General features: G+C 54.2%; 10 protein-coding genes across 10 annotated transcripts; 2 read left to right on the top strand and 8 right to left on the bottom strand.

Moving 5' to 3' along the window:
• Positions 1-1,083: 1,083 nt before the first annotated feature.
• J4E84_010789 (uncharacterized protein) lies at positions 1,084-2,139 on the bottom strand (the record flags this gene model as incomplete). Its single annotated transcript, XM_049393344.1, has 1 exon — positions 1,084-2,139. One exon carries the CDS (start codon positions 2,137-2,139, stop codon positions 1,084-1,086), a length of 1,056 nt encoding a protein of 351 aa, XP_049238962.1.
• Positions 2,140-2,548: 409 nt separating this feature from the next.
• Positions 2,549-3,586, bottom strand: J4E84_010788 (uncharacterized protein; the record flags this gene model as incomplete). The annotated part of the gene is made up of 1 exon (XM_049393343.1): positions 2,549-3,586. One exon carries the CDS (start codon positions 3,584-3,586, stop codon positions 2,549-2,551), a length of 1,038 nt encoding a protein of 345 aa, XP_049238961.1.
• Positions 3,587-5,276: 1,690 nt separating this feature from the next.
• Positions 5,277-6,939, top strand: J4E84_010787 (uncharacterized protein; the record flags this gene model as incomplete). The annotated part of the gene is made up of 3 exons (XM_049393342.1): positions 5,277-5,336; positions 5,386-6,747; positions 6,808-6,939. 3 exons carry the CDS (start codon positions 5,277-5,279, stop codon positions 6,937-6,939), a joined length of 1,554 nt encoding a protein of 517 aa, XP_049238960.1.
• Positions 6,940-7,095: 156 nt separating this feature from the next.
• Positions 7,096-8,798, bottom strand: J4E84_010786 (uncharacterized protein; the record flags this gene model as incomplete). Its single annotated transcript, XM_049393341.1, has 3 exons — positions 7,096-7,728; positions 7,777-8,387; positions 8,438-8,798. The coding sequence occupies 3 exons, from the start codon at positions 8,796-8,798 to the stop codon at positions 7,096-7,098; spliced, it is 1,605 nt and encodes a 534-aa protein (XP_049238959.1).
• An 878-nt stretch (positions 8,799-9,676) lies between these two features.
• On the bottom strand, positions 9,677-11,571 carry J4E84_010785 (uncharacterized protein; the record flags this gene model as incomplete). The annotated part of the gene is made up of 3 exons (XM_049393340.1): positions 9,677-10,518; positions 10,565-10,917; positions 10,964-11,571. 3 exons carry the CDS (start codon positions 11,569-11,571, stop codon positions 9,677-9,679), a joined length of 1,803 nt encoding a protein of 600 aa, XP_049238958.1.
• A 719-nt stretch (positions 11,572-12,290) lies between these two features.
• J4E84_010784 (uncharacterized protein) lies at positions 12,291-13,597 on the bottom strand (the record flags this gene model as incomplete). The annotated part of the gene is made up of 5 exons (XM_049393339.1): positions 12,291-12,488; positions 12,537-12,809; positions 12,858-13,327; positions 13,377-13,437; positions 13,493-13,597. The coding sequence occupies 5 exons, from the start codon at positions 13,595-13,597 to the stop codon at positions 12,291-12,293; spliced, it is 1,107 nt and encodes a 368-aa protein (XP_049238957.1).
• Positions 13,598-14,081: 484 nt separating this feature from the next.
• Positions 14,082-15,644, bottom strand: J4E84_010783 (uncharacterized protein; the record flags this gene model as incomplete). Its single annotated transcript, XM_049393338.1, has 6 exons — positions 14,082-14,111; positions 14,158-14,313; positions 14,361-15,131; positions 15,182-15,256; positions 15,305-15,407; positions 15,580-15,644. The coding sequence occupies 6 exons, from the start codon at positions 15,642-15,644 to the stop codon at positions 14,082-14,084; spliced, it is 1,200 nt and encodes a 399-aa protein (XP_049238956.1).
• A 446-nt stretch (positions 15,645-16,090) lies between these two features.
• J4E84_010782 (uncharacterized protein) lies at positions 16,091-18,999 on the top strand (the record flags this gene model as incomplete). The annotated part of the gene is made up of 6 exons (XM_049393337.1): positions 16,091-16,126; positions 16,181-16,273; positions 16,330-16,415; positions 16,465-17,613; positions 17,661-17,781; positions 17,830-18,999. 6 exons carry the CDS (start codon positions 16,091-16,093, stop codon positions 18,997-18,999), a joined length of 2,655 nt encoding a protein of 884 aa, XP_049238955.1.
• A 514-nt stretch (positions 19,000-19,513) lies between these two features.
• On the bottom strand, positions 19,514-20,701 carry J4E84_010781 (uncharacterized protein; the record flags this gene model as incomplete). The annotated part of the gene is made up of 1 exon (XM_049393336.1): positions 19,514-20,701. One exon carries the CDS (start codon positions 20,699-20,701, stop codon positions 19,514-19,516), a length of 1,188 nt encoding a protein of 395 aa, XP_049238954.1.
• Positions 20,702-21,532: 831 nt separating this feature from the next.
• Positions 21,533-23,071, bottom strand: J4E84_010780 (uncharacterized protein; the record flags this gene model as incomplete). The annotated part of the gene is made up of 1 exon (XM_049393335.1): positions 21,533-23,071. The coding sequence occupies one exon, from the start codon at positions 23,069-23,071 to the stop codon at positions 21,533-21,535; it is 1,539 nt and encodes a 512-aa protein (XP_049238953.1).
• Between the last annotated feature and the right edge of the window lie 1,787 nt (positions 23,072-24,858).

The following is a 24,858-nucleotide window of genomic DNA, read 5'->3' as shown; positions in this document are numbered from 1 at the left end:
GGTGTCATTATACTCGAGGGCGGACCATGCGGCTGGATTTTGCAGTATACCAGAGTACACTAGGAAGCCTCAGCGGCTTTGGCGCTTCCATTCTTCTAGCTCCTGTCAAATGCGGCGGGGCGGAATCCCAAGACAACGTGCATGGTAACAATGTGCCGAGCAGCTGCCATGCGAGACACGCTGCGCTCCAAACTTTAACAATCTCTACCCGTCAGCTGGCGGGTACCTGCCTCACGTGCGAACACCACGGCTGACAGGTACCCACTGCCATGCCCGCGTCACCCTCGGCAGAGGTATCGTGAGATCAGACAATGCCTGCTCGCAGCCCTGTACTCGCAATCTATCTTCATCCGCGACTTACCGCGCTTCCGTTCCGACGCTCGGAACCACTACCCCTACCAATCATCATCCAGAAGTCTTCGAACGGGTACCTTACATTGCCCATTACTACCCAATGCAGATCTCCTGGCAATCTCAATATCGAGACGCCACAGCCGTCTTCGGTGAGGATGATCTTTGTGCAAACCGTTATCCAGGGTCCGCGGAGCCCTACCTTTGGAACAACCACGGTACGCAATCGCCGATCAGATCGTGATGATCGCCACCCCAATGACGCGAACATGAACGTTTGAGCCGCGCGTAGCCTATCCGTGCGAGATCTGGCATCTCTCCATGAAGAACTATGATTATTACTGCAGCATGAGCTGTTCCGCAAGTTTAATGGCATGCGAATAAAGGACCATCTAGATTTTACAAATACCATCTGCCCGCGCACCAGCATCGGATTTAACCTTACAGCACAGACCACGTGAGAGTGTCTCGCCATTACCTCCAGGGCTGCGCCAGTACACCGCGAACATGAACAACAACGCTCGCCATAGATGATATCTCTCAAATCAAAGGTCCAGCTACTATACGATCTAGCAAAATTCACTTTTGCGTCACCGGAACGTAAGCGTGTAGGAAAGCCAAGCGAATGACAAATACATCTACTACTAAATTTCCAGCAAGCCTCAAACACACCGACAAGACAACACCGCTCATTCAACAACCATCAATGAAACGACCGCAAACCACATTGATCTAGACACTTCCAGCGCTTTGAGCATCCTCGTCTTTTCCAACACCTCTGCGAGTGTTGGCGGTCCCCTCACCACTTCCAGCACACAGGCTCAAGATCATGTTCCCCTTGAACTCACCCCAACACTGTTTCGTCGGCTCATGCTCCCTCGTCCTGTCGAAGTTGTAGATATCGCGACACTCCCCTTCGCAATCAATCTCCGGACACGTATTCTTGATACCCGCCTCAGGCTCGAACTTCAAAGTTAGCCCGCCCTGGTACCCGGGACACTGATCCGTCTTGGCCTTGTAGTCCGCATCCGTGGCAGTGAAATCGGTGCCGTTGTGCTTAGCCGGTTGACCGCAGTCCAAAAGCGAGACGTCATACCAGAGTAGAGGGTATGGCTGTGGAGCTTTGGGGTTGTAGGTAAGGGCGTATTCGAATTGTGTGGTGTCTTTATTGCCAGGTTTGTCTGCCCAGGATATCTTGATTGAGATTCCTTGACCCCATAGTTTGTCGGTGTCTGGGTTGTTACCTTTGATGTTGTCCGGATCGGGGGATACCCACGTGCTACGGAAGCCTTCGCTGTATGTCTCGCCAGGAGCGATGGGGTATACGACTTGCTCTTCTGGTGTGCTATAGGTCGTATTGCTTCCGTTCAGTCGGAATCCGCCGATGGTGTTGATGTTGACGGGAACGGAACACTTGTTCACGACGATGGCATTACCGAATTCGCAGCCCGTATCCGGCGTATTCACAGGGCCGTAGTCGAGAGTTTCGTGAGGCTGGGGTGCGGCTTTGGTAGCAGTTGGCGATCCACCCGCAGCCTGACCCGATCCAGCCAGCGGAGTCACCACATGAGACGCACCACTTGGAGGAAAACCAGGAAGTACACCAGCTGGTGCCATGGAGGATATCGCTTCGAACGCTGAACTCATAGCCATCGTTCCTTCGATCGCCGAGCCCGATCCCATAGGCGTCGCATTGCTGAGGTTGATCAAGTTCACAAGGAAATAGGATGCTAGCATGACTGAGAAGCAGATTTCGTTGAAGGTGAAGTGGTCGAGTCCCAAAATCATCGTGGCCGTTTAATGTGGAGGACGAATAGTATCGGGCTATGAGTATTTGATCGTCTGCGTAGTGTAGATAAATATTGATAGCGAAGAGTGCAGTGTTTTGCATGTAGGAGTAGATCTGAGGGGCAATGGTGTATGTAGGAAGTTGAAAGCAGCGAGAGAAGTTGAAATATATTTACTCTTCCCGCCATGAGTCTTCGAATATGACTTGGACTGATGTAGAAAGTGACTGGCGTTGACAGATACCGAACTGACTCCTATTGTGGCAACGTTTGGCTATGAATCGACACTTTACATGTATGTAAGAGTCATGAACATGGGCTGGTATAGCATCAGATCTCTCTTCCATCCCGTATCCCATCCAAACCCGCATAAGCTTTCCGCGCGCTTACCCGCAAGGTCTTCTTTCCCATCATCCTCCAACCTCGAACCACTTTAGAAGCTCAGCATTATACTCCTCAAACCCACCAACAAGATCCTCCGCAGATATATTCGGTGGCTGCAGCAGTGTAGCATAGAAGCGGGCTAGACAGTCCGCAAAACCGGCGCTCGACACGAACCACTCTCCGCGCTTCTTAGACTCATCCACAAACAGACCCAGCTGACGATGCGCAGTCATAGCCGGCAAGGACTCCTTCCAAGAAACCGATCTCAAAGCCTGTTTATAAGCCTGCCAGTCCGCACCAGCCTTGCCCTCATACTTGGTAGTCTCTCTGAATTCTCTTAGCTTTCCGTGGATTTCGTGCCATAGCTGCATCGCTTCGTAAGCCTTGCTAAAGGCAGGGCCTAATGTCATCTTCATTCTTTCGTACGTCTTTGGCGTGTATATGTTGTTTACATATGGCTGGAGCTTGGACAGAGTGGAGTGTTGCGGGTTTGGGATCTGGAGCACTTCGACTAGCTCGTCGAAGGCGAGGTTTTGGAGGTGTTTTTCCTTTTCTGAGGTGAGGTTCTCGGAAGAATCTTGGTCATCGCCGGCATGTGTTGGTTCATGGGCTGGTTTCTCCTTTTCTGCGTTGAGGTCCTTGAGAGGTTTTTGATCACCGCAAGCATGTGCTGGGTCATGGGCCGGTATCTCCTCCTCTTGTTCTGGGACTGGAAGCGTGTGTACGTAGTCTAAACTCGTATGCTTGCCGAGATCGTCATAGCTGACTTCCGCATTGGAGTGAGGTGAGATGGGGCTGATAGAGGGTTGCTTAAGGAGCTCTAGACATGTATTTGTGAAATCCTCTTCCTCTGGTGTCGGTGTGACTGAACCGATGGGCAAAATTGCTTGTTGCGTCTTCAGCTTCCCATGTCTCGTCTTCTTCTGCGGGGCTTCGGCCCGCTTATCCCATATACTCGAGGAAAGTTCCGTGTTGGGGTTCCAATCCGATGCAGAATCATCGCTATCAGATTCTCCTACATCGCTATGGGCAGCCATGGGAGTGGACGAGTAAGATATGGCCATGCTCTCGTCCAGAGGGGCTCTGGCAGAGCGCATGGCCAAGGCAGAGGAAGCTTTCTCTTGTCTCGCTTTCGCTGCCCTGCGTTCCTTAGCTATCCTATGTACAACCGAAAAGGCGACGCGTTTTCCAATGATACATCTCAACAATGTCTCGATACTAAACTTGTCAGCTTACGTCTTCCCCGGATACAAGAATCCTACGTCGCTTTATCTTTCGGCTGGCTAATTCGGAGCTCGTTGTGGGCCTTTCTGCAGCCATCGTCCCCCCATATGAATCCGTACCGCGTTATCAAGCTTTGAGCGTCTTGCTTGAAGCAGCTGGGCTTTGTGAACTCCAATCGTATGTCCGGACAGTCGGCTAGCAATTTGATATGAGCCGCCCCCGCTTCCGAGATATCTGTATACAGTTGATGTATGTCGTCGCTTTGAAAGGAATGGGAATAATTATTGGTCCTAATCCCTTCACCATCGGCAATCAAACCCAGAGCTTCCAGATACTCTTTCAGTGCCCTCCTTTCCCTGAGACAATCGAGGAGCGGATTTACCCCATGTTTTTCCAGCTCCCCTGTAACCCGTATCGTACCTCCTCTACACTTTCTCTTTGCGGCGCACGGCATTGTAGATGGCATAGGGGGTTTTTACGATCCGCATTGGAAAGGCCTCGGACCTATTGCTGATAAGATAAGACGCTAAACCTAAGAGGGCATAGAGGGGAAGCAGAAGACTGGGATCCCTCATCCTATCTGAGTCTCTATTCAACAAACGTATTAGCGAAATGTCTACGAAACTAGGACTGTAGAGTGCGTAATTCTCTACAATGCTATGTCTTGCTGCTTTTTTAGGTCTTTTTTTGTTGTCACGCGACATGAGAGTAAAATTTGTGCGATTTGGGTGTTCTTCGAGCCGACCTTGGAAGATGGCAGACAGAAGCACCATAATGAACAACACCCGTTAGATGACGAGAAGAGTCGCGAACGGAGGGCTTATTTGAAGCAGCGATAAAACGACGAAACAACTAAAAGAATAGTCTAGAAAACGTATGCTAGAGGGCTGTTATATGAGCGAACGCAATACCCTCCCTCTCTGAATGCACGTAACACATGCGCTGCTGAAGAAAGCTGGGTATAGCTCCTCAACTCCTTGGGTTATGCTCTCTCGTGTACGTCTCGCCATGTTCATGTTACCTGTATAGGTAGACGCGCTATCGATCCAGTTCAGCGCCAGTAGACCGTCGGAGACATCTATGGAAGGTAGGATGAGGCATGTCTCCACTAGGTATGTCAAGGTACGAGTGCCTTATGTGGATGTGTGAATGAAGAAAGACTCACGACCTTGCGTGCTTGCTCATCGATGTCTGACGTTCCGGAGCTAGCTGGCCACGAGGAAAACAAGTCCGCCACAATCCACCCAATCACCACGCAGTACCTGACTACTCCGCACTCCAGGCCCTCGATTTTCCTCCACATTCCGCGTCGGCGCTGTTCCGCCCTCCCGCGTCAAGATGCCGACGCAACCCATACTAGAGCTTCCCGAGGCTGCGACGATGCCTGGGTATACAGATATCCGGGAGCGCTCCAATTCTCCCCACAGTGATTCCTCATATACACCTCAACAGTCTGTGAGTTGAGCGCGCGCTGCATAGCATATTTTGGAAATCTGGAAGTTTGTATACTTGCGCAAAGCCCAGTCCAACATGCCGTCAATATCCCTCACACTGCGCACTGCGCGCACGTTTTCGCGAAGCACAACAAAAGTACTCGCATACTTCCCGATGGCTCGTAAGCATCTACTGACATCACCAGACATACCTCAACCTCTCGCGCTCCTTCTCATCGTCCCTGCGCCGCAATGAGATCAACAAGGTCTACCCCAGTGCCGCAGCCGCTATCGAAGACATGGCCTCTGACAGTACGCTACTATGCGGAGGCTTCGGACTTTCAGGCGTCCCAGACACGCTCATCCACCAAGTAAAGAGCACACCACACATCACAGGCCTAACCGCTGTATCCAACAATGCCGGCATCGTTGGAGGAGGCCTCGGCCTACTACTGGAAAGCAAGCAAGTCAAGAAGATGATTGCCAGCTACGTAGGCGAGAACAAAGTGCTCGAGCAAATGTACCTCACCGGCGAGCTAGAGCTCGAACTCACACCCCAGGGCACCCTCGCCGAGCGATGTAGAGCAGGCGGCGCTGGCATCCCAGCCTTCTACACACCCGCCGCCTTCGGTACCGTCGTACAGACCGGCGAACTAGCCCTCAAGCACAACAGCGACGGCAGCGTAGCCCAATACTCCACACCGCGCGACGTCAAAGTCTTCGCAGGCAAGAGCTACGTAATGGAAGAAAGCATCAAAGGCGACTACGCCTTCATCAAAGCCTACAAAGCCGACCGCCTAGGCAACGTACAGTTCCGCTTCTCTGCCCAAAACTTCAACGGCGCCATGGCCCGCAACGCAACCACCACAATCGTAGAAGCAGAACACATCGTCGAGCCCGGCGAGATCCCTCCCAATGCCGTCCACGTCCCCGGCATCTACATCGACCGCGTAATCCAATCGACGGCGGAAAAGAAGATCGAAAAAGTCGTCAACGCAAAAGACCCCCAGGAAGCCGTCTCCGCTCTCGGCGCCGGCGACGCAGCCTCGAAACGCGAACGCATCGTGCGCCGCGCCGCGAAGGAGTTCAAAAACGGCATGTACGCCAACCTAGGCATCGGCATGCCCATGCTAGCCCCTTCCTTCGTAGACCCCTCCGTTGAAGTCCAACTTCAGTCCGAAAACGGCATTCTCGGTCTAGGTCCCTACCCGCAAAAGGGCCTCGAAGACCCTGACCTCATCAACGCTGGCAAGGAAACTGTTACTCTTCTCCCCGGCGCGTCCTGCTTTGGCTCCGAAGAGAGTTTCGGTATGATTCGTGCGGGCAAGATTGATCTGACTATCCTTGGTGCTATGCAAGTGTCCGCTAGAGGTGACCTGGCCAACTGGATGTTGCCCGGTAAGGTCAAGGGATTTGGCGGTGCGATGGATTTGGTCAGTAATCCGGAGAAGACGAAGGTGGTTGTTACCATGGAACATACGGATAAGAAGGGGAGGCCCAAGATTCTGAAGCAGTGCGAGTTCCCGCTTACGGGTAAGGCCTGTGTGAGCAGGATTATTACGGATTTGGTGAGTACCCCCTCTTTTCCTTTTCGAGTTATATGGATTGGAGACTAACGATTGGTGTAGTGCGTGTTTGATGTCGACTTTACAGAGGGCTTGACGCTCATTGAGCTTGCGGATGGTGTGACCGTAGATGAGGTGCGGTCGAAGACTGGTGCGGACTTTAAAGAGGCAGCGCAGATCAAGCCGATGTTGTAGGAGACATATAGTCTTCACACTCGCACAAAATACCAATGTTACTTTTCTGCACAGATGATGCACCTCTATTCCAAAACCCCAATCCCGCTATGAGACAAGTACACAAACTAAGCCTATTGATAATGCAAACACCGCAAACCACTACGTACAACCATCCTACTCCGTCCTCGTCTTCAAACTGCCACTCGCCCCATCAACAGCGGGATCGTAGTCGCTTCCAGCCTTTAAACTCTTACTCCTTGACGGTACCATCGTAGGATTAGCCTCCTTCAACGGATCCACCTCAGCAGCCTCAATATCACTGTCCTCGCCATCAATACCCGCCTCACGCCTCCGTCTCTGGCGCTCCAACCACTCCTCGTCGTCCTCATCCTCGCTATCATCCTCACCAACAACACCATACCTGCCCTCACTACCGCTACCACTACCATGTTCAGGATCCTTGATAAAGTTATCAATGATCCAGTACTGCAGCGCATTCATAATCAACGGGAAAATGAACATGACGAAAGTGATTTGCAGGGCAGTGTTTCCTTCTGTCCAGCGCAGTGCCCAGTCTCCTACCCATGCGATCCAGGGGAGGAAAGCGAAGATGGCGAGAACGCAGAGTTTCATGCCGATGAGGCCGAGGAAGTAGATTATGGATTGCTTGAGCCACCAGGTTGCGCGGGGTGGTTGGCCGTAGTTGCCGCTGCGGATGGACTCTGGGGGGTTGGCTAGCGGGGTTTTGGCGAATGCGGCGTGGAGGACTTTGAGGAGGAGCACGAGGATTGGGATACCGATCGTGGTCTGGGGTCGTTAGTTGCTGATTGCAGATGTTCGTGGGAATGAACTTACGTCGATGGCCAGGTTGAGGAGGTAGAACGAGCACGGGTTCGGCTGGTCACCCTCCTCGTTGGTTCCAGCATACTTGGTCGTCGCGCTGGTTGTCGCTGCGACGTCGAATTTGCCGGAAGACAGCATAGACATCAGGACGTTGGCCAGATGCAACAGAACCGAGCCAAAGACCTGCTTGGAGACATCGAAGAACCAGATCTTTATGGGCCTTCGCGGAGACTCCCTCAGCCTCTTGATTGCAAGAGAGGATACGGCGAGTAGTCCAAGGAAACCTTGTACAATCAGTGCAAAGTTTCCAAGGAGGTTGCACTCGCCCTTGTCGCTCTCGCCATCCATCGGGTTTCCTTGTGCGGCTACAGCTTTGCTAGGCTCGGCGGCTGGTACTGCTGTCTTCTCAGGCTTAGTCTCTGCCGGAGTAGCTTCAGACGAGGGTGTAGATGTCGGTCTGGGTACGTTTTCGGGCGCGGCTTCTTCGTCGTTGGCATTGACGTTGTCCTCCGTAATACCAGTCGGTGTCGGTGTCGGTGTCGCAGGGGCAGCTTTCGAAGGCTCAACAGGTTTCGCAGGTTCCTTTTCCACGCCGTCGATGCCCATAAGCTCGGTCTCAAAAACTGCACGCACCATTAGCCAGACCCAAACTCTCCGCATAAAGCAAACATACCCAGCGTTGATCCCGCAGGAATCTTATCACCCATAGCGTGATTCCCATACGCCAGCCCAGGCGGGATGACCAACTTCCTGGCCTCTCCAATACACATATCCAGCAGACCCTGATCCCAGCCCTTGATCACCTGGCCCTTGCCAATCGTGAATGTAAACGGTGCGCCACGGTCGTAGCTCGAGTCAAACTTGCTGCCATCGCTCTGCAGCGTGCCTTTATACATCATCGACACTTTGTCGCCTTTCTGAGTCTTGCGCGTACATTCCGCCGGTCTGGTGACTTGGACTTCGAGATCCTGCGCAAAGGCAAGCGAAGGCAACAGCGCGAGGGGAAGCGCAAGGAGGGAGGTGAGGAGCCGCATGGCAGGCGGCAGTAAAGCGACGTGATGTCGCGGTCGCGGTCGAACAGGAAAAGCGAATGCGGTATTGCGCGTGAGGTAGGAGGTAGAGAGGCAAGAAGCAGTGCGAGTTAATAAGCCACGATGAGGCTGATTACTGTACCGTACTGCCGGACTTTCGGGGCTTCTGAAACCTGCGTCGTGCGAAACGAAGCGCTTAACGCTCGCAAGTGCGGACGTTTGCCCGAAACAGATGTGCCGGCGTGTAAACGGCGAGAGAGGGGAGAGAAGGGGGTCTGACGGTCAACGCCAGATGTGGATGTGCAGGTGGTTGTGGCAGGTGTTCTCGACGTGCATGGCCACATGAGGTAACTGCGGCCAAGGGTCCTAGATTGTCCCGCCGATCCCCGAAATGCCTCCGCGGTAGTCGATTGGTTGTCTACTCCTTGGATCTCAAGCTACAAGATGCACTACAGCACGTAGTACCGAACAACTACCTTGGATCATCCGCCCCATACAAGGAAGAACCAGATATTGAACAGGTGCGCTGTCGTCTACACCAGGACGAGACCTGAAGTTTCCTAAATTCCAAGACGACGTAGAATTCTAGCAGGTAGGGTGTTGAACTTTTCACGTTTGTACAGTGCGCATCACTCATTAGTCTAGTTTTGTTGAAACACACGAAATAAATATTGATATGATAGTACATAGCGAATGTGGTTCAGATGCAGTCTCAAGGAAAGGGTATAGTAATCCCACGGCACGGCAGCATTCGCACACCCGCCTTCCAAAACTTCCCAAGTGTCCTGAACGCCTGATGATGCTAACAAAAAAGTGCGATGAAATACCCAACAATACACACGCTGAAATCCAGAATGATTTGCTTGCTACACACATGTATGCTACTCAGTGTCTCGTGCAGTCTTGATCGGACTTGCTCTCGCCGGGCTCTCAGATACGGATGCCCCGCTTAGCCCGGGCGCAAGTTGGAGACTGTTGCGTACGATGCCTTGTCCTGGCCGCACGACGACGCTTCCTCTTCTGTCGCGCTCCAACGGATCCACGGTGTTGACAGGCGCATACGTCTCCTGGTTCTGGAGATGTGCGTTCATGCGCGCCTCCTCTCTCATCTTCTTGATCTTCATGTAATTGTATGCCGCGATGCTGCCAATCGTGACGACAAGCCCAGTCAGGTTGATGGGCGTAAGGGGGTCCTTGAAAACAAGGTTCGCAGTCCCAATCGTGACGACCTCTTTGAAAATGCCACAAATGCTAAGGGTGACGACTGAAGTGCGCTTCAGCAGAGCGAACTCGGAGGCGGTCATAAGGAAGGCGAGGACGCCCGGGAACAAAAGAATGCCAATGCCGAGGCCGGTGCCCCTGGCTTCGAAAAGTTGTGAAAGACCCTCCATGAGCGCGGGGAAGCCTTCCACGGGTATCGCGAGAATGAGTATGCTGATGAACATGACGGGTGCGAGGAAAAAGATGGAGGAAAATGGGTTCGCTGTCGCGGGGTTGCGGAGGAGCAGGATCTGGGTCAGCGACCAGCGGAAGCCGGACGAGCAGGCCGAGACCATGACGAGGATGAAGCCGAGTGTGTGGAAGGCAGCCTCGCCGGCTACCATCATGACGACACCGCAGGTCATGATGAGAATGATGAATACGAGTCGCCAGGAGGGCTGTTCGAGGCGGAAGAGGAAGGCGAAGATGAGGACGAAGCCGAGTGCAGATGACTTGCACATAGCTGTTGCTGTTAGTTGTAATCGCAGAAAGGAGACGTCATCCCTTACTGAAAAATGTCAACGAGATGAACTTCAAGCTCGTGTTGCCCAGGCCAATGTCCATGCCAGTGGCTGCACCACACGGCCCGAGTCTGCTGAAGTAGAACCACTTGGTCATGAGCGGCTTCTTGGGATCGACCGGCTCTACGCGCGAGCCGGCAGCGTGCGGGTTAAGGGAATCGTGTCGCGGTCGGAGGGAGGGTATTAGGAATAGGACGAGCGAGGCGAGCGTAAACTGGACTATCATATGCAGACATGTCGTGAATAGCGGAAAGGGAAAGATGTTCTTGGCCTCGCCGTCGCCCTTGGCTTCCTTGAACATCCACTTGTTGTAGACGGATATCGATATCGAGAAGAGGTACCTGGGGCTGTCAGCGCGTGTCAACCGTACTCCTATTGACGTCCTACCATAGACATATCAGAACGCCATTGACTAGCATCGATTTGAGCAAGTTCTGGTCGGCGAGCTTCTTCTCCTCCTTGGTATATGTATCATCCGGCACGATGCGCTGGTCGAGCAGCGTGTTCCGCCTCTTTCTTCTCCGGCGTCTCCGTCTGTCGCGCTTGGTGAGGCCCGTCTCCTCGTCGTCTTCGAGCCCGTCGGCGCTCATGTCGTCGTCGTCGGCGCTGTCACTGGACTCTGAGTCGGAGCGGTCTGCACCCGAGGAGGACTCCTCTCCTTCTTCGGCAATGTGGTCGGAACGGCGGCGTCGGTGTTTCTTCAGGTCTGTCTTGGTGGGCAGGATGGCGCCGGCGAGCGAGGAGGAACGTCTGCGAGCGGCCGTGTGCTCATCCGTCATGGTAGGGGTGGGCGGGTGGATGAGTTTCGCAATGTTGGTGCGGTGCGAGACTCTGCGGCCGTCATCCGAAGCCAGGTCGGAGAGGGAGCTGGCGGAGGGCAGGGAGGGCAGTGTTCTCAGAGGAAATTCATTCCCCGGACTAAGCAGCGGGCCTTGTTGTGTAGCGGTGTCCTGCAACTGCAGCCAGCGAGTTATCCGGGCCCCCTCTGAAGTCATGCTGCTCGACGGCGTGCACCTGATTCGCTTTAGCCTCGTCGCCAAGCCGAGAAGGAGGAAGACCCGCCAGCTGGCCCGGTTTCCTAGCAGTGCTAGCAGCGGGCTAGCATCAGGGGCTTAGCGGGAAGATGCGTCAAGGGATGCTTCAACGCGACAGAAGGATGCAGGTACGAGCAGACAGACGCGACAATATCACGCCCGCTGCCGCAGCGCGCGACGTTTTGATTGTTACGGCCTGCACTCTGTGACACCGGCTTGGCCGGCTCTTCAGACGGCGCACCCAGCAGCGGCCAATCACCACCACGTGTCATAATTAGTTGTTAAGCGGGGAAGCTCGCCGCGGGAGATCCACCAGGTGATGAAGATGGAGTCTAGACGCCTGCCAGCCGAGATGCCGACTACTGCACGCGACCACTTGGTATGCATCATTCTCTATGTCATGGAAAATGCACATGTTGGACTGTCCAACACCCACAATCTGCAATCCCTTTGTTGACTATTTTTGGTCCAAGAGTGCCTACATGCTTTTGGAAAAGCATGATGCTCACGACCCGACTTCCGAACCCAATGCACTGCGGGCCCTGCATCTGCAGTCCGCCCTGCATGCCAACCTTCCATCGATGAAAAGTGCGCCGATCACTGCGCCGACCACGGAAAACTCCAAGGATATCCAACCTCGAACGCCATCAGATGCGAGTCTAAACTGAGAAAACGTATGACTATGTCGGTGTCGGCGGCATTACGGGTGCTGAGGGCAGCTGTTCGATCTGCCGGATCAAGAAGCTCTTCTCGTCGATGAACTGCTCGTCCTCTGTCCGATCGTCCAGGAACGACGGCAGGAAGCGCAGTAGCTTCTCGCGGTTGCTGATAAGGATGCGTTGCACCGCGACTGATTTATTGGGGTTGGCAACAAACACCTGCGTTTGTTAACATGCGCACATCTTCGCACACTTATCATTACTAACCTTGAAGACGTGGAAGCCCTCGTAGTTGATCATCTTCCTGTCGTCCCGCAGCAACTTCATGATGATCTTGAGATGCTCCCCCGAATCCACATATTGCGTCATAACGTTGTAGTTCGCCCGGTCGAGAAGAATCTCGCCCAGAAGCTTGATCGACTGGCGCTTCGTCACATAGCTCTCCGACTGGACCAGCATCGAGTTGTATTTCGAGAAGAAGGCGTCGAAGTTCGTTTGGAGGAACGTAGCCACTAATGGCTTGTGTTTTGTCAGGATTTCCTATCGCATGTTAGCCCGTGAATTGCCATGCCCAGCCAGCCAACCTACCCTAAATGTGTTGAATGCGTCTGCGCTGACTTCGAATGCGCCCTTGTCTATCCACCCAAAGAATTTCCAGAAGACACCATTGCCGGTGGCTGGTAGATCCGGGTTCACGTTGCCCAAGTCGAGCGTCTGGCCATCCTCCATTGGCTCGTCGTAGAGCAGCAGCGCAGCAATCGCATCGTATTTGAGTGCCTCGCGCAGAATGCCACCACATGGCATGGCGCTTTCCCGCCTATCGTAGCCTCGACATAGCGCTATTATGATATCCGGTCGGTATGCGACGACGTGCTCTAGGACTTGTGGTGTGGCCTGCCCGGCGGGCTTGTAGCGGAATGCGGTCGAGAATATGACCTGGGCGTCTTTTCGCGATTCGAATGGGAGCTTGTGGATGTTGATTGCTAGCGCGTAGAGTAGGTCTTCGTTTAGGATACTCGTGAGCAGCTGGAAGACAGCCTCGGGATTTACTTCTGTGTCTTTGGCACGTCAGTATACTCTCTACTATGTCGCAAGAGACGAACGCACCGGGTGTGCCCTGAAGCCTAATCTTCATCTGCTGCAGGTCTAGTGCTAGTCCTTCCTCCAGCTATCACATGTCAGCCGTGTCTCCCAAGCGCTGCACTGCAGTCGGCTGGTCGCACCTTGGGGTTGGGTTTGTCCTCCTGTCCTAGCCGCAATGTAAGCTCTTTGATGGAGCGGGTAAGCTCGAGATTGTTCTTCTGCTTGTTTCGGAATAGGAACGCCATGTTGAGGGGGCTCGGAAGTTTTGCAGGGCGGGGATCGAGGTGCGATGGCGGCGGTGCTATGAGGGGCTGCGATTTGAGGCCAGGGCCGGGAAGCTGCTATCTTGACGGCGACAACATACAGGCGACGGTAGGGGAATATGGCTTGGGCTCCGAGGGCGGTTATGGCATACAGGGGGCCAATGCGGTTGTTGTCCTGTCTCTACTCTGCCCTGGTGATGCTGTTGCTTGTGAATGGCCCGAGGATCAACCCTGCCTGCCCGGCTAGTGCACCCTGCGCTGACCTGTACTTCCACTCGCCCACAGTTGATTCTCTAGGCTGGTGCTAATTTTTCAGTGGACGGCTAACAAGAATTAATTATATCACTATTTCAATTATATACGGTACGTCATGCTAATGACTGCATGTTCAACGCGTGCGGAATTGCCCCGCTCCTCCACATCGCTCCGGACGCGAATATCCCAGACCAACAACCAGACCCCATGTTCACGACGAAAAGTAGGCATGCTCTAGGACCTGATAAAAAATTAGCCACGTCTTCAAGGCTAGCCTGTCGTCTCACCTTGGATGCACTCATTCTCGAGCCACTCTCGTATTTGACTAGGCTGCCAACAAGATCTCGTTCTTGCTCTGAAAGGCTCGGCAGCAACACCGACCAGTCCTGGGGCGGGTACTCGTAGAATTGCACCTTGCCCCAGTCGCGGAAACCCGCAGCCTCCTGCTTCAATCAGTAAGAGTTCGGGTAAGCCAGACGCATGAACTTACCGGCCAGACCTCCAAGTTCGGAGTTCCGAGCTTCTTAAAGACGCTCTGTATCAACGCCAGATCACTTCCTAACTCTCCAGAATCGAACAGCGTCTCGTGACTAGGATCGAGTGCTTCGGCAACCGTGCAACCAGCAGCCCACAGATCCAAGCTGCAGCCGTACTTCTGGTTCCCAAACAGCAGCTCTGGCGGTCGGTAGCAGGTAGTACCAACGTCGGTGATCTTCGCATCCGCTGCTTCTGGACCCGGCGCTTCGGGTGCCCACGCGATGCCGAAGTCAGAAAGGTATGCTGGTCCGTCGAGGGATTTCAAGAGTATATTGGAAGGCTTGATGTCGCGATGTATTATCCCCTTGCCATGGATGTCGGCTAGGGCGGTGAAGAGGTCTTTCAAGCACGACTTGATCTGGCTCTTGGACAGCTTCTTGTCCCGCAGTAGGTCGTTGAAATCGTGGCGCACGAATGGGAAGACCAGAACGAAGTGGCTTCCGTTTTCGCGGAAAGTCTCTATGAGAGGGATGACCCGCTCTGATGCCGCCATGGTCAGAATCTTGGCCTCTCGCTGTGAGTCGTGCGGTTGCTCCATTACCGATGGTGTAGTGATCTTCAGTGCCACGACATTGGTCTTGGTGGGTGACTTTGTGGGAAAGTAGCTTTCATTTCCAACTGCAGGCGCTTTGTAGATGACGGAGAAGAGACCTTCGCGATGGTACAGTGCATTCTGATACTTGCCAATCGGTTTGCCGCCGGGTGTTGGGACATAGTCTTCGTCCTAGGATACGAATTAGTTGATTTGTGGTTTTTAGTATGGCAACTGCTGACCTCTGGTGTTGGAAAGTCGAGTGACGGTCTGGGCAGATTTGTTATCTTGTCGTTGCACAGTCTGTCGTAGTCGTCCTGTGACATGGTTAAAATGGAATCATAAAGCACCATATTGGTCTATACCAGAGAGTGGGCGTCGGCGTAGATTGTCGTCTCAGCTACAGTGGCCTTTTTGCGAGCATCGTCTGCCGACAATGAAGGGTCCGCTGCCTGGAAGGCTGATGTCCTGCAATAATGTTAGTTTTGAATTTCCATGTTCCACGCGTGCTGATTGGGCCATATCGTCGTTTTCCATCGAAGAACGCGATCAAGCAAGTATGCCATTCACATGGTCGGGCCCTGTTCCGGACTATAATGTACCAGGTTCCCTAGCGTGACGGTATAAACATGTTACCTGCATTTTTGTGACAGCCATCAGGCGGGCAGTGAAGCCCAAGCTCGCTCGCCAGTCCGAGGAAGCCATGTGGCGCGATTACTCAGACGCAGAAGTCGAGGTAGGAGACATGTAGCGGTGTCGCCAGGCAAGAGAAGGAGACCAGTCGCCCCGACTCAGCGTCCGCCACTGCCCAAGCCCGCGCGGTCGGTGCCCAAAGGCAGCGTGGCCATGGTCTTCCAGGTCAATCAATGTCTATGCAATCGCTCGACACGTTCTGGCGCGTCTCAGAGTGCTCAGCAGCGCCCCGACTGGGTCAGGGGAGGCATCTCGAGGTTTAGTCGTTTCCCAGGTTACGTCAGACTCCCGGACGCAACCGCGGTGGACTAGGCCGAAAGCGACGAGCCCCAAGCCATGACAGCCAGCGCAGTTGTGACAGCTCCACGACTCCCGACCAGCCCGCCGAGCTGCCTCTCCATGTAAATAGCCCGAATCGCTTCTCTGTGGCTGTGCGCCCGTCCCCCGCATTCCTCGCCATGGAGCTCCAACGCAAAGAATACCCGGCATTGCTGGTGAGAGTGCCTCGATGCTGCCCTCCCAACTTCTTCGGCTCACACCATGTATAGACATCGCTGTCGCCCGCCCAGGCCGTGACGGTCCTCGACACCCGCATGAGACATGTCGGCCAGCTCAACACCCACATTGCCGACTGGCTGCAGGTGCGTCCGGCCCAGCTGCCGCGCATTGCCATCCACACGTGCTCACCAATGCGCAGGAACGCCGTCGCGTCGAAGAACAATACGTCACCGGCCTGCGCAAGCTCGCAAACAGACATCCTCCCGATGAGTCCTCGGACCTGGGGTATGCACCCGCCCCATTCGTCTCATAGCGCACCAGCTAACACGGCCAGCATCTTCGCGACGCCCTGGCAGAAGATCGTGAGCGCAACCGAATCCATCGCCGCATCGCATGCGCATCTGGCCTCCCGGATCGAGGCCGACGTCGAACGACCCCTTCGCGACTTCTCTGCCAACAATCGGGATGTTCAGGGCTTCGGCAACATCCAGGGGAACCTCTCGGCAATCGCAAAAGACATCGACACGGCGCAGAAGAAGCAAAGCAAGCTTCGTGATAAGGGATCGAAGGCCAAAGCTTCCGCCGTTGCCGACGCAGTACAGGATATCGAGAAGGCGGAGCTGCAATGGGACTCGCAGGCACCCTATGTCTTCGAGCAGCTCCAGGCCATTGACGAGACCCGCCTGAACCACCTGCGTGATGTGCTCACGCAATTCCAAACGCATGAGGTAGACCAGGTAGAGCGGAGTAGAACTACCGCTGAAGAAACTCTGAATGCCATGTTGAACATTGAAACCGCCGATGAAATACAAACGTGGGCGTTGCGAATGCGGAGCGGAGATGCACCCCAGCCTTCGCGGAAACCGAGCAACCCACCAACTCCCTCGCGCACCCTAGCACCCCCAGCTTCTGGACCAACATCCCCTACCGCGGTTGATGACAACCGGAGCCAGAAGAGTGGCTCTGTGCCGGAGAAACACAGCTCCAACCCTCTCAAGCGATTCGGCACGGTATTGGGGAGGAGGAGACAGAGTGCGCATCCGTATGGCCGAGCACAATCACCAGACCGACAATCTTCTTCAAACCTAGGCTCGGCATTTAGTGGATTTGGCAAGGGCAAATCGAAAAAGGGTGACAACCAGGGCTCATCGCTGCCTCCTACTGCGGAACGCCCGATATCACCTCTGCGACAATCGCAGAGACCCAGTACTTCTCAAAGATCCGATTCCCAAAGCATTACCCGGCAGGCCAGCACTGATGTTGCGCCTAATGGCCCCACACCTGAGTCGACCGTGGAGACAGATGCACCAGCCGCCGTCAACGGCACCGCGCCTGTCCAAGAGTCCATACCAGAACTCAAAGAGCCACTTCCGCCACCGCCAGTTACAGAGACGCAGCCAGAACCCGAAAAAGATGCCGAGGGTTTCTCTGTGCCTCCATCAGCTCTTGATGCCATCACCGAAGCCGAGAGAGAAGCAGGCTTGTAAGATGACCATACACACGACAGTCTACTCAGCTAACCATTAACAGGGCCCAAAATGACGGCAACGCACCACCCCAGTTTAAGCTCGACATCAGGAATGCACCCATTCAAGAGGAAGATGGAGATGCTGATGCGGCTACCGCCAACCTGGTCAACATGCTGCGCACAGTAAGTAATAGCAGAGGTGTCTTCAATCCTATACTAACACCCATACAGCAAGCTGCCCAGCCGAAGCGGTCAAGCACGTTGCGTGGTCGCCGAGATGTTCGTAACACGATATTCGTACCAAACCCCGCAGCACCCGAGCTTCAAAGCATAGGCGAAGTACCTCCGCTCCCAACGAGTGATTCTGGGCTCGCTTCTGGCCCCGGTTCAGCAACATTCCCTGCCCCTGCTATTCCCCCCCAACCTGCATCTCCAGCTTTCAAACCTCCCCATCGCGCATTGCTGTCAGACGACCACCCAGCATCGGATACGCAATCCATTCGATCGGGCCGATCGCTAAGCAGCTCCGCTAGCACCACGATCAGGCATCCGGACCTGCATGAACCAGGGCTCAATGCGTCGCTAGTGGAGACCGTCAGCGCCTGGTTCGAGCAGGGTAACGTTACCAAGGCCATGGTAATCGGGCAGGTCGCGCTCGCGTACAACCCCGTCGATGTCTCTGCCGGTCCATTGGGCACCGAGAGCATACGTCTGGAGAACTTCCCCGTGCTCGAGAAGGTAGCGCCCAACCCTGCCTTCATCGAGCAGTCAACAGATAGCCCAGGCAACTACACCGTTGACCTATCGAAGATTATGAAGACATCAGTGGCCTTCCACTACCAGCTTCACATCGAAGACAGCAACATCGCATCCCTCCCACCACTCATCCTGTCACCAGCCTGGAAGTCAGAACCCACACAAACCTCCGCCATCCTCAACTACTCCCTCAACCCCCGATTCGAACTCGGCGGCGCAACCAGCATCACCGTCCGCAACCTCGTCCTCGTAATCCGCCTTGAACCCGGATCAAAAGCCACATCCTGCCAATCGAAACCCACCGGCACTTTCTCGCGCGACAAAGGCCTCATCTACTGGCGCCTAGGCGATGTGACTCTCTTCAAGGACTCCGCCCCCCAAACTCTCCGCGCCCGCTTCATCACCGACGGCCAAGCTAAACCCGGTAACACAGAGGCCCGCTGGGAGATCAGCGACGAGCAGTCATTGACTCTAGGCAGCGGGCTAGGCGTTAGCATGAGTGCGCCACTGAACGCGAAGAAGGACGACGGTGAGGCGGATCCGTTTGCGGACGCAGAGGAAAATGCGCCGCCTAGTCCGGCGATTGGCTGGAAGCCTGTCGCCACTGTTAAGAAGATTACCAGCGGGACTTATCTGGGTGTGTAGATGGAGAGGGATGTTGTTTTGAATAATGGGCAGGAGGAGGACGAGGTGGAAGTGTAGATGCAAGTACGAAGATGTTAATTACCCCAATCTATTTAGACTACCTGCTATTTTCTTTGCGTATGTGTGTGGGATGGATTTTGGGAACGTGTTGCTCTTTTGTAAATAGGTTGGGTATGTGAATCGACTGTTGTTCAGGACTGAGTATGCGTAATTCTTGCTGGCCTCTCACATGATGGATAACCTCACAACTCTCGTAGACCATAGAACGACAGCATTGAGAGAGGCGATAGCGGTGTTGATGAACGGTGTTATTTTCAACTGACTACGCCACAAACCCTCGTGACCCATGCCGACCTAACGCTGATACACAAGTGAAAGATCATCTGCTACACTAATGGCCCACTGCACCTCAGCCTCCTTATCACTCTTCCACATCTCCCAACACCCTTCTCGAGAGTATCCACTCTGCCTCCCCATAACAGGAATCGGACCACACACCTGCCACACTAATCTTTCACTGCTCATCACCTTCTTCACCCTTCTTCCACGCCTTATTGTACTCTTTCCACGAGTCGTGGATCTGCCTTACTAAAAGAACACTCGGACCACGCAAGAGAAACCATCCGCAGAAGTCGGCCTGGGATGCTTTAAGAAATTCATGCGCCGCAAGGTACAACATGAACATGAGGCACGTAAAGATTAGGAGGAGCTGACGGTTCCGCGACGCTGTGCGGAAGAGGTTGTGCGGTGACGCAAACGTGCAAAGGTCGCGCGAGACTGAGTGTATGGGAAATGGGACGCTGCTCTTGGTGTCGTCGAGAGGATCTGTGGTGTTGTTGTCAAAGTATACGTGTGTACGCATGCGCGTGTACGTATATACAGCCAGAATGACGAAGAGGAGAATAGTCAAGATCTCCGAGTTGTTGACGTAAGCGGTGTATGGAGCGTCGACGTGGAAATACCGGAACCAAATGACGTGGATAGCGTTGTCAATGAGGTGGACGTATGACAGTCGAACAGCTATGTCGCGCCAGGGCCGGAAGATGAGGTTGTAGGGAGAGGTGAACGCGTCTGTATTTTTGTCACCAGTCTCGTCGACGGTGAAAGTCCATACAGGGTGGCCACTTCGGTCGTGGACGGTGCGCGTGGCCTCGCGGAAGTAGTAGTCGTCGTAAAAGCCGAGATATGTCCAACTCCAACACCCCATCTCGACTAGTAGCCATAACCAGATGAAGTTGCCTGGTGAGTTGGAGTTCCAGATCAAGCTCGCCCGGTTGGGTTGTGTTGTCCAACCGGAGAATGTAGACAGACAGCGGATGATGGCCGTGGTGAGGACGTGAAGCCAAAATGTGACTTGCAGCAGACGCCACGGCTTGTTGCGATGAGCGACGAGACCATGTAGAAGCGTGATGACGACAAGGGCGTAGAAGGCTAGCCAGCCGCGGTGTGTGGGCGTTTCGAAAACGTCTCTGTTGTATGGGCAGCCGAGCGATGGGGTCCGCATCTCGCCCGGCTTATCCCAGTTGCAGACAGCATAGGTTTCTGGGTAATTATGCCTGAGAAATGTTGAAGCAGCAAACAATAGTACGGATGGCGACCCGAGGAGTAACGTGATGTGCAGATTTGGCGAGTCGCTGAAGATTTGCGGAAGTCTTTTGCAGGCGGAAGTCCATTTGTGACGGAGGCCAGTGTTGCGTGCCATAGCTACGATGGTTGCAGGAGGTGTTTGTGTGTGTATAGAAGATCGAGACATCGACTGTCGGCTTATATATGGAGGAAAGAGAGCTATTTAGTCGATGGTGCCATGGTTTGACTATTTGCGTCTGAGGAATGCGATCTCTCTCATTTGATGAGGAGTGCCTTTGCGTATGTGGTGGTTATGTATTTCGGGAGTCATGAGTGGCTCGTCTCGCTCTGCGTCATCGCAATACCATGGATGGGTGACTATTTGCACCCCAACCTACCGTTGCAACTATGATTAGTATGCCACTCAGCGAGGTAGCTGAAATTAGGGCCTGGAGCATACGACTATAGTATCTAGCTCACAAAAATTTCCAAGAGGCACGTTGCTGCATACAACTGAAGTGGAGAGAACAGAAGACACGCTCGTAATGTGGTTTGAGGAAGACAGTGTACTAGGGAAACACCTACGCTCATATCTATCTCGACTTCTGCCGAATACATCACATGGAGGTTGCATGCTATGACACTTACCATACCCATGTAGGTTTCTAGAGGCTCAGAAGAAAGAACATTGCCAGTAGGCCATGTCGTAGCTCGGCTAGCATGGCACAGGTAGATGCAGACTATGTGCAACATCACGATTACGCGGCTGGAACAAGAGGAGGTGCATTAATACGTAGATTCCAAACTATGGAGTTATGAGTAAACTTACATTAGCATGAAGAGAAGACCTCCTAAATTCGCTTTTCCAAGTGAGCGCCCTGAATGGTATGTGTCCGAAATGATGTCGGCCCAGGTCGCCAAAGATGCAGTGTAATCCTAGATAGTCAAGTCGCGATGAAAGACGCGCTCACTCCATGCTCTTTGCGAGCGCCCACAGACTGTCAAGCTTAGCCCGTCCGAGTGTCTCACGAGCCTCGCCAGCGGTTTCGCAGACTCTTGAACCCCACTTGCGGAAGGAGCGTTCCTTGATCTCACCCTCGAAGATGAGAATGCACTTGTTGGATGAATGGTCCTTGACGTCTCCGGTATCAGTAACTGGCCTCAGCCACTTTGGATCCGATGCTTGCTTCTCGGCCTGATTCTCAGTCGGTGGGCCGTTCTCATGCCACTTGATACGATGAAGCATGAGCTTCTTGTACTTATTGATTGCATATGCGCCGCCTTCGACAACGACCAAGTTGAGATCAGGGTTGAATAGGGTGATACCGGTAAGCGCGTGTTCTTTCGCGTTGTTGTCGATCTGGAAACGATGTTTGCCGTAGGCGAGTGTGTTGATCTTGAAGACGCACATGTAGAGACCTTTCTGCGCGTCTTTCTCTTGGTTGGCTGCAAGCTTGGCCGCTCGCTCTTCCTTGGTCAACTTCCGGTCTTCGTTTGCAGTGATGTGATCGTCGTGGCGCTGTTGAATCTGTCCCTCGACGAGCATTTCTACAGCAGTAGGATCTGCGATAGCTTGCTCACCCATGACACGCATCATGTTTCCGCGCTTGACCTTGGGTGGCGGAGGCGGCTCCAGACCGAGACGAATCTTCGCTTGGTGCTCCTTGAGGTCGGCCGCACGGCGCATTCTGCGTAGCTTCTGTGTCTCCTTGGTGGTAAGATACATGGGCTTCACCTGGACTAGACGCTGATCCTGGGGCGCTTTCAGGAGGGGAGGATGTTGGACGTAGAGAGTGATGATGGAATCGTCGGTCTCAACCTTGACCTTGGTTGGGTCGTCCAAGCACTCGTAGGTAGGCTCGGCCAGAATACCCTCGTCCCACCATTCGATGTCCGGAGGTGCCTGAACCAGGAATCCGCGCTCGCTATTCTCGTCCAGACCAGCGCGACGTGCTTGGATGGCGAGAGTCTTCTTGATCTCTTCTAGGCGACGTTGCGCGCGCAGCTTGGAGGCCTGGTCGAGGTACTTTCCATGCTCGTTGAAGGCCAGGACACGAGGGCCTCTCTTCTTGGCAAGAGCGGCAGCCTTAGGGTCAAAGTATGGGTTCTCCAGCTCCTCCTCTTGTTGTTGCTTCTGCTTCGAGGCAGCGGGCTTGGCCTTGGGGTCGACTTTGGGTGTCTCTGAGCGGCGGTTGCCCAGTGTTGTCGCAAAGCGAGGGCCGGTCGAGTCTGGTGTTGGCGCTTTCGCGATTCCTGAGCCGGCCTTGAGCGCTTCCATTCGTGCCTTCATGGCAGCTAGTTTGTCCTGGACAGATTCGCTAGCGCCAGCCGACGCCGGTGCAGGAGCTGCAGCTGCGGGCTGCTTCGCGAAACGGGCTGCGATCTCAGCGGCCTTTGCCTTGGCTTTCGCCCTCGCGGCTTCGATTGCATCGGAAGCCTTTGCGCGCTTAGCATCTCCATTCGGGCCCTGGCCGTCGGGGTACGGGCGCTTCTCTGCCATGGTCATGGTGGATGTGTGGATAAAGGAGTGACGGTCGTGTGATTGGCGTATGCGGAGGCCCGGGGGTAAGTTAAGATGGATTCGCGCAATGTCGTCGCTAGAGCGCTGTAGAAAACCAACGCAATTCACTACATGTGATGCGCGTAGGATGTAGCCGGCGAGTGTGTCCCAAAACTGGCGGGTGGGGTGTGGTGGATGATGAAAGCCAGTCGCTGCAGAGTGACGCGAAATCCGCGCTGCCGCCTCGACAAGCGCCTTGGCACTGCCGGCTAAACCCTGGCCGAACTCTTCTGGTCCCGAAAAAAACTCCCCGCAAGGCTCGCGCTGCTGCGAACATTCACTAAACGCCTTTGCGCGCGACTTCTTCAGACAATAGGCGCAAAAGACAAGCTGGCGCCGCCATGAACACCCACCAGCCGACTTCCTCGGCCATTAATGGCGTCGAGTTTGGCTTCTTGACGACAAACGATATCAAGTCGCTCTCGGTGAAGCGCATCACGAACCCGACCACTTTCGATACGCTGCTGCACCCGGTACCTGGCGGTCTGCACGATGCTGCCTTGGGCGCTTTCTTGGACAATGCGTGAGCTTAATCGCGTTCCTACAAGCTCATTCACTCCGCTAACAAACTTCAAGATGCGGAACATGCGGTCTCACCAGCTTCCAAGGCTGCCCCGGCCACTGCGGCCACATCGAGCTTCCCGTACCCGTATACCACCTCACATTCATGGACCAGCTGCTGCGACTGCTCCGGGGCAAGTGCGCATATTGCCACCAGCTCAAGCTCCCCCGTGTCCAAGTCAGCGAATTCGTCTCCAAGCTGCGGTTGATAAGATGTGGACTAGTAAAGGAAGCAAACGAAATGCACGAGCACATCAGCATGGAGAAGGGCAAGACGACAGAAGACGCCGGTAATTCCGAGGATGACGATGACGACGACAACGCCGACATCATCACCCAGCGCAACAACTACGTAAAGCGCTGCATGAAGAGGGCCGGCATCACAAAGCACGATGCGCGTGCTGTCCGCGACAAGAACGAGACCATCTCCGATGCGCGGCGACAAGTTATCAAGGACTTCTATGCCGATCTGACCAAGCGGAAGGCCTGCGGCAGTTGCACGGGCATCAGCCCAACGTACCGAAAGGACCGTGGCATCAAGATTTTCCGTAAGCCTCTGAGCGAAAAGGACAAGGCCAAGATGGCTGCAAAAGAGATGTCCTTTCAAAACCCTCTGGACATCCTGGCTCGCAGAGATGCGAAGGCGAAAAAGCAACATGTACACGCGGATGAGGGAGTCGCGGACCTGGATCCCAACTCGAGCGAGGACGAGGGCATCGAAATGGAGGATATACAGCAGGCCGACGGGTCGCTCCTCGCTACAGAATCCCGCATGGCACGGAAAGCGAAGTCGTCATCCGCTGTTTCAGAGAGTGCGCAAGAGTATATCAACGCGACAGAGGTCAAAGCAGCCATGACCCTACTCTTCGAGAGCGAAACTGAGATGATGCGACTTCTGTACAGCCCTCACGGAACCAAGTCTCTCGTGGACGTAAACCCCGACATGTTCTTCACACAGGCCATCGTCGTACCACCCAACAAGTACAGACCCGAAGATAAGACGGGCGACTCTATTGCCGAATCCGCCAGGAACAAGCTCTACAAGAGCATTCTCGAAGCATGTGACACGATCCGTCAGATTAGCCAGGAGATGCGAGGCATGGAGAACGAGCTCGGATACCGGAAACGTAACTTCGACGACATGCAGACCCAGTTTGTCAACCTCCAGGGTG

Source organism: Alternaria hordeiaustralica, assembly GCF_023758085.1.
Source record: "Alternaria hordeiaustralica strain BMP 2776 chromosome Unknown scaffold_46, whole genome shotgun sequence".
NCBI classification, from domain to species: domain Eukaryota; kingdom Fungi; phylum Ascomycota; class Dothideomycetes; order Pleosporales; family Pleosporaceae; genus Alternaria; species Alternaria hordeiaustralica.
This window is presented reverse-complemented; position numbering and strand designations above follow the sequence as displayed.